Source organism: Piliocolobus tephrosceles, chromosome 16, assembly GCF_002776525.5.
Source record: "Piliocolobus tephrosceles isolate RC106 chromosome 16, ASM277652v3, whole genome shotgun sequence".
NCBI classification, from domain to species: Eukaryota; Metazoa; Chordata; class Mammalia; order Primates; family Cercopithecidae; genus Piliocolobus; species Piliocolobus tephrosceles.
Genome location: NC_045449.1, coordinates 39,916,794 through 39,924,592, shown reverse-complemented (window position 1 = coordinate 39,924,592; position 7,799 = coordinate 39,916,794). Strand labels below are relative to the sequence as shown.

At 40.7% G+C, this 7,799-nt stretch overlaps 1 protein-coding gene across 2 annotated transcripts; it reads left to right on the top strand.

Annotated features, from left to right (window-relative positions):
• The first annotated feature begins 2,861 nt into the window (after nucleotides 1-2,861).
• LOC113221817 (C-C motif chemokine 23) lies at nucleotides 2,862-7,799 on the top strand. Of its 2 annotated transcripts, none has more exons than XM_026451148.2 (4): nucleotides 2,862-3,006; nucleotides 6,467-6,526; nucleotides 7,002-7,116; nucleotides 7,550-7,799. In XM_026451148.2, the coding sequence occupies exons 1-4, from the start codon at nucleotides 2,931-2,933 to the stop codon at nucleotides 7,656-7,658; spliced, it is 360 nt and encodes a 119-aa protein (XP_026306933.1). In that variant the 5' UTR covers nucleotides 2,862-2,930; the 3' UTR covers nucleotides 7,659-7,799. The 2 variants fall into 2 exon arrangements, with proteins under 2 accessions (XP_026306933.1, XP_031790118.1); XM_031934258.1 differs by having other exon boundaries at nucleotides 6,951-7,116; nucleotides 7,550-7,797.

Genomic DNA, 7,799 nt, shown 5'->3' with positions numbered 1-7,799 from the left:
AGGCAGAAATAAATAAGTTATTTGAAACCAATGGGAACAAAGACACAATGTACCAGAATCTCTGGGACACAGCTAAAGTAGTATTTAGAGGGAAATTTATAGCACTAAATGTTCACATCAGAAAGTGGAAAAGATCTAAAATCGACACCCTAACATCACAATTAAAAGAACTAGAGAAGCAAGAGCAAACAAATTCAAAAGCTAAAAGAAGACAAGAAATAACTAAGATCAGAGCAGAATTGAAGGAGATAGAGACATGAAAAACTCTTCGAAAAATCAATGAATCCAGGTGCTGGTTTTTTGAAAAGATTAACAAAATAGATAGACCACTAGCCAGACTAATGAAGACGAAAAGAGAGAAGAATCAAATAGACACAATAAAAGATGATAAAGGGGATATCACCACTGATCCCACAGAACTACAAACTGTCATCAGAGATTACAATAAACACCTCTAAGTAAATAAACCAGAAAATCTAGAAGAAATGCATAAATTCCTAGACATATATACCCTCCCAAGACTAAACCAGGAAGAAGTTGAATCCCTGAATACACCAATAACAAGTTCTGAAAAGGAAGCAGTAATTAATAGACTACCAACCAAAAAAAGGGCAGGACCAGATGGATTCACAGCTGAATTCTACCAGAGGTACAAGGAGGAGCTGGTATCATTCCTTCTGAAACTATTCCAATCAATAGAAAAAGAGGGACTCCTCCCTAACTCATTTTATGAGGCCAGCATCATCCTGATACCAAAATCTGGCAGAGACACACACAAAAAAAAAGGAATTTCAGGCCAATGTCCCTGATGAACATCAATGTGAAAATCCTCAATAAAACACCGGCAAACCGAATCCAGCAGCATATCAAAAAGTTTATCCACGATGATCAAGTCGGCTTCATCCCTGGGATGCAAGACTGATTCAATATATGCAAGTCAGTAAATGTAATCCATCACATAAACAGAACCAATGACAAAAACTACATGATTATCTCAATAGATGCAGAAAAGATCTTCGATAAAATTCAACAACACTTCATGCTAAAAATACTCAATAAACTAGTATTGATGGAACGTACTTCAAAATAATAAGAGTTATTTATGACAAACCCACAGCCAAAATCATACTGAATGGGCAAAAGCTGAAAGCATTCCCTGTCAAGAAATGACAATATGTTGCATAATCAACTTATTGATTGGTGAGTCTTGTGAAATCTATTCCTTATTTTCTTTCACTAAACAAATATGCATTTAATACTGTGTCAGACGCCTCTGTACACCACTTCCATTCTATCAGCTTCATCTCTGACTCTAGCCACCACTACAGCAGCCAGTTGCATACAGGCTCTGCCCAGCTCAAGATAGTATAATCTGACAGCATCTCACCTTGTCCATCATGCACACCCCTCTTTTCCTGCACCGGGGATTCTCTGATGCTGAGGTGTAAGAAGCACGTAAGAATCTGCTCAATACTCAGGCACATACAACCTGGAAGTCTGGACAAGTACTTCCTACCACACCTGAGTTTATGTTAATGAAGTGTCTTTTGGAAAGCCTTAAGGATGAGAGCTGGTTGCCATGGGAGCCAACCGTGAAAGGATTGGAACTTTCAGCCTCTACCCCCAAACTCCAGGGAGGGGAGATTGGCGATTGATCTGATCACTAATAGTTAACGATTTAGTCAAGTATGCTTATGTAATAAAGCCTCCATAAAAACCTAAGAGAGTAGGGTTTAGAGAGTTTACAGGTTGGTGAACTTGGAACAGTGTTCGGTGGAGGTGCTGAGACAGTGGCACATCTGGATAGGACACAGAAGCTCCAAACCCACTCCCCATGTCTTACCCTATGCGTCTCACTGACCTGACTGTTCCTGAGTTGTATGCTTTATAATATAACCCTGTAAGTAAACTGTTCTTTTGAGTTCTGAGAGCTATTTTAGTAATTACAGAACCTGAGGAGGGGGTCATGGGAAGTTCTGATGTGTAGCCAAGTCAAACAGAACTTGTGGGTAACCTGGGGACCCACTGTTTGAGACTGGCATCTGAAGTGGTGCCAGTCTTATGGGACTGAGCCCTTAACCTCTGTAGTCTATACTAATACCAGGTAGTCTCAGAAGTGAAGCATTGAGAATAGTAGTAGAGAATAAATGGGAGTTTTCTTTTGAAGGAATAATAAAATTCTGGCTATATTTTTGAAATAAGGCAAAAACACTTACTAATGAATTAGATATGGGGTATGAGACAAAGAGAGGAGTCAAGGATATCTCCAGACACTGGACGAAGAATATTCCTTTTCAGAGACTAAGTGCAGAATTGAGAAGGAAGGCAGGCTACCCCCACAAGGGGATACTTTAGCTCCCATGTGCTCATCCTTGCCCTACACTCTACCCATTATCTTCTAGAGTAGCTCAGCTTATACTAGACAATCATGCTGTGCAAGTACACATCATGGGCTGTCCATCATGGGATGTCGTATGAGCTATGTTTACCGGCAGAGATCACAGTTCTACAAGTTGAAGTGTTCTCTCTGGTGGTCCCCATGTGTACAGGCTATTTGAGCATCTGAAGGTGGTTAGCTCCTGAGGAAAAAAAAAACTCCAGTGTTTAGAGGATGAATGAATCTCCCAGGGGGAAGGATCCATCATAAAGTATTTGCTGTCTCTGCCTGTACTTATTGGGACAATTCGGGAAGTCCACAAGGACAGTCCAACTCATCCTTGTCGTCTACTTTCTGTTGCATTCCCAGCATTGTTCTCATTTTAGAAAGAGCCTGTTAACTATCATAAGTCAAAAAACAGCATTCTGACCTCTGCCCTGTAACTTCCTGATCCTCCTCCTCTTACAAATACAAGGGCAGAACTGGCATCCCGGGGAGCCAGGAAGCAGTGAGCCCAGGAGTCCTCGGCCAGCCCTGCCTGCCCACCAGGAGGATGAAGGTCTCCGTGGCTGTCCTTTCCTGCCTCATGCTTGTTGCTGCCCTTGGATCCCAGGCCCAGGTCACAAATGGTGAGTCCAGTGAGCTTTCTCCCAGGCGACCAGGTTCATGGTAACTCAAACTCTGCGGCAGAGACACATTGCCCTCCTGTAACTACTCTCCCTCCCAAACATGGTCATCATACTCATTTAAAAGCAGCGCCAGAGTATAGACCTGGCTCTGTCTGCATGCTTTGGACCCTGGGAGGGGAATATACACATATGACTGGTCCAATGTGGGGCCAATTACTTCCCTTTTCACAGCAAAAATTACTTGATACCTTCCCTTAGCTGATATAGGACTATTAAGTGCTAGATTAAAAGAAGTATAGTAAAATTACGAATTTGTAGAAGGAAGCATAGAATTGTATGATGTTAAAACTGTTACATACCATCTAGCATCATCTATAATATCATTTTGGAGAAGAGATGGAACCAGCCACACAAGTGACTCAACCAAGGTCACCTAACCATCATTTTTTTTGTTTAACAAATGCACTTCTAGTACTTCCTATGTACAGGGCAGGCACTGTTCTAAGTGTGCTACAGATATTAACACATCGATTCCATCTAAAAACCCTGTGGGATATGTATTAGATAAAAAATAAAAATGCAAATGTGTTACTTTTGTAGGGAGAAAACAAAATATCAATTTTTATATAGTTTTTCATATTATTATTGACATTTTACAAATGAGTAAACTGAGGCACAGAACCTTAGATAACTTGGTAGATCACACAACTAGTAAGTGGTGGAATTAAAATATGAGCTAATTAGGAAGTAGTTATGGAAAGACAAGGCCATTTAAGATCGTTTTTTTACCTTACCCAAACCATATTGAACATATTAAAATACACCCACATGCCTCATTACATATAATTCATTTAATGTAACCATATAAGAAATAAGTTGAAAACACTAGAAAGCAATTGGGGGACTAAGGTGGCAGCTGCATCATTATTGCTAAGTCTTTATGTTTCAAAATGTTAAGTAAATATCAACTTTAAAGCTAGCTTTAAAATTATTAATAGTATATGTAATATAATTGTTAAATTATATTAAATGCATATTTAATGTAATTAAATTATATTAAAAGTATATTTAATATTGTTATTGAATTATATTAAAAGATATTTAATACAGTCCTTGAATTATATTAAAAGATATTTAATATAGTTATTAAATTATATAAAAAGTATATTATTTTTAATATATTAAAAGCATACTTATATATTATATTAAAAGATACATGCACATTTATGTTTATTGCAGCACTATTCACAATAGCAAAGACTTGGAACCAACCCAAATGCCCATCAAGGATAGACTGGATAAAGAAAATGTGGCACATATACACCATGGAATACTATGCAGCCATAAAAAGAAATGAATTCATGTCCTTTGCAGGGACATGGGTAAAGCTGGAAACCATCATTCTCAGCAAACTAACACAGGAGCAGAAAGCCAAACACCACATGTTCTTACTCATAAGTGGGAGTTGAACACTGAGAACGCATGGACACAGGGAGGGGAACATCACACACTGGGGTCTGTTGGGGCGTGAAGGGAAAAAGGAGGGAGAGGATTAGGATGAATACCTGGTGCATGTGGAAGCCCTAGATGATGGGTTGATAGGTGCAGCAAACCACCATGGTACATGTATACCTATGTAATGAACCTGCACGTTCAGCACAGGTATCCCAGAACTTAAAGTAAAATAAAAGTAAATTTAATTAATTTTTAAAAAAGAAAAAGTATATTTAATAGTTATTACGTTGTACTTAAAATATATTTAATATAGTTATTAAATTATATTAAAAGTAAATATTTATTTTATTTTATTTTGAGATGGAGTCTCATTCTGTGGCCCAGGCTGGAATACAGTGGCACAATCTTGGCTCACTGCAACCTCCACCTCCCGAGTTCAGACAATTCTCCTGGCTCAGCCTCCCTAGTATCTGGGATTACAGGCACATGCCACCACACCCGGCTAATTTTTGTATTTCTAGTAGAGACGGGATTTCACCAGGTAGGCCAGGCTGGTCTCAAACTCCTGACCTCAAGTGATCTGCCCGCCTTGGCCTCCCAAAGTGCTGGAATTATAGGCATGAGCCACCGCACCCGGCCAAATTTTAAAGCTAGCTTTATTCTGTGATACAGTCAATTGTGGAAATAAACTAACTTTGAGGATTAAAATTAAAAAGAAAGGAAAAAAGTGTAAAGCTTAGTTTCATTTGCCTAGCAAGCATAAGGCAGCTCCACAATCCCATTTCCAAAGCACTTGGCACTAGATGAATTTTGGAATGCAGAATTTCTCAGGTTTTAAAAAGCTAATATGATATGATGTAGCAATTCTATTTCTGGGTATACATCCAAAATAATTCAAAACAGGTACATGAAGAGATTTTTGTACACCCATATTTATAGCAGTGTTATTGATGACGATAGCCAAAAAGTAGAAGCAAACTAAGTGCCCATCAAAAGGTTAGTAGATAAACAAAGTGTGATTCATACATACAACGGAATCTATTTGGCCTCAAAAAGTAAGGAGATTCCCTTGAATGTTGAAGTAAGAAAAAATAAAAATTTTAAAATATTTAAGTAAGGAGATTCTGACACATGCTACAATATGGACGACCATCAAGGACATTATGGTAAGTGAAATAAACCAGTCGCAAAAGGACAAATAGTGTATGATTCCACTCACATGAGGTACCTAGAGCAATCAAATCCACAGAGACACGACATAGATAGTGGTTGTCAGGGATTAAGGGGAGGAAGAATGGGGAGTTGTTATTTAATGAATACAGAGTTTCAGTTTCTCTGAATGAATGGTCATGAAAATTGCAGAGTTATTTGAATTTATTTGATGCTATTGAACTGTAATCTTAGAACAGTTCAAAATGGCAAATTTTATATTATATACATATATATATAACTACAATTTAAAAATGATTTAGTAAAAACTTAAACATATATTGATGTACTTATCCCTGATGAGGCCTGGGAACAATATTTTAATCAAACACAGCAATCTCCTGTAACAAACACATGAATATTTCTACTAACTGGGATGAATAATGACCATAATAGCTTCACTTCACTTAAGAGGATATTGTGCCACCATATGCGCTGATGAACACCTGTTGCCAGAGCACTGTGGATTCCAGAAATGTGTAGAGAGACTTGTAGACTGTGTCACATCATGTAGATATTCCATTAACTGAACCATGTTAGATTTTGAGGTTGCTTTTAGTATTTCAGAGTCAACACAATGTTTTCATGTCTACATTTTGAAAATGTCCCTGAAAAGTCTCAGGGCCCTAAAGGAATAAATGGGCCAAGAGGCAGGCCTAGAACCCAGACAGGTGGTGGTGGTCCAGCTTCAGAGCCTTTCTGCCTCAGGAGGGGGATGAGCAACGGGGTGGGTGGAGATGCTGAAACAATGCTGTCACCCAGTGATTTCCTTCCCTGTCCTGTCTGTTTCTTCCAGATGCAGAGACAGGGTTCATGATGTCAAAGCTTTCACTGGCAAATCCAGAAGTTCTGGACAGTAAGTGATCAGATACGGCATATCTTTAAAAGCAGCCAGCAGGTACAGGTCTGCACTATGGGATCTATTGTCCCTGTTTACAGTATGGGAGGAGAATGAGAGGGTCCTGAGGGTGGTGAACATCTCCAAGGAAGATCAGGATGGGCTAGGGGGACCCCCTCCATAGATGCCTTCCCTGTTCCCCTCTGGCTGCCCCAGGAGTCTGCTCCTTTGGGGCAGAAGGTGCTCTCTGATGCCTGCAGGTGTCTACAGATGCCTTCCCTTTCTGGGGGAAATGCTCTTGGTCCTGCTGTGGCCCACCCTGAGTGCCCTCAGACACACGGCTCAACTCTGGTGAGGATCTGAAGCAGGGAGATGCCAGCAAGTGCCGGCCACAGAGGAGGAAACATCTCTTCTGAGCCATGTGCCTTCTCACCCTCCACAGTGCTCTGGAGGAGAAAGATTGGTCCTCAAACGATCCCTTCTCTTGTTGCAGGCTCTCACGCTATTAATGCTGACTGCTGCACCTCCTACATCCCAGGAAGAATCCCGTGTTCACTCTTGGAGGGTTACCTTGAAACAAGCAGCAAGTGCTCCAAGCCAGGTGTCATGTAAGTGCCAAGCTCACCAAACATGTGTTGAGGGAGAAGGACTCTGTAGCATCTTGCAGGGAGGACCTGATAGATGGGTGTCCATCAGGGCCCACCCTCTGGATCCTGCCAGGTATAGGGCATCTGTGTCCTTATAAGGATCCTGCAGGGTCTCAGGGATGAGACATTCCCAGGGGAAAAAGGGTGGGGAAGGAAGAAGAAAGCAGGCACAAGTCTATCCAAGGATGCTCGCATGAGTCACTAGGGAGTCCCACAGGCTGAGGGGGGTCTCAAGAGGACACTGGCCCTGAGTTGCCATCAGCAGAGAATGAAAAAAAAGAAAAAAAACTGGCTGTGTTGACTGGGAAATCTGAGGGGCAGGGAGAATGGGGCCCCGTGTCCCCAGGTGCTGAACACACCTCAGTTTGTAACCTTTCTCCCCCTTGTTCCCCAGCTTCCTCACCAAGAACGGGCGACGTTTATGTGTCAGTCCCAGTAATAAGCAAGTTCTGGCTTGCAGGATAATGCTGAAGACCACACAGATCAAGGCCAGGAAGAAGTGAACTTGTCAAGGCGAAGGGACACAAGTTGCCAGCCACCAACTTTCTTGCCTCAACTACCTTCCTGAATTATTTTTTTAAGAAACATTTATTCTTGTGTTCTGGATTTAGAGCAATTCATCAAATAAAGAGTTTCTCACTTTT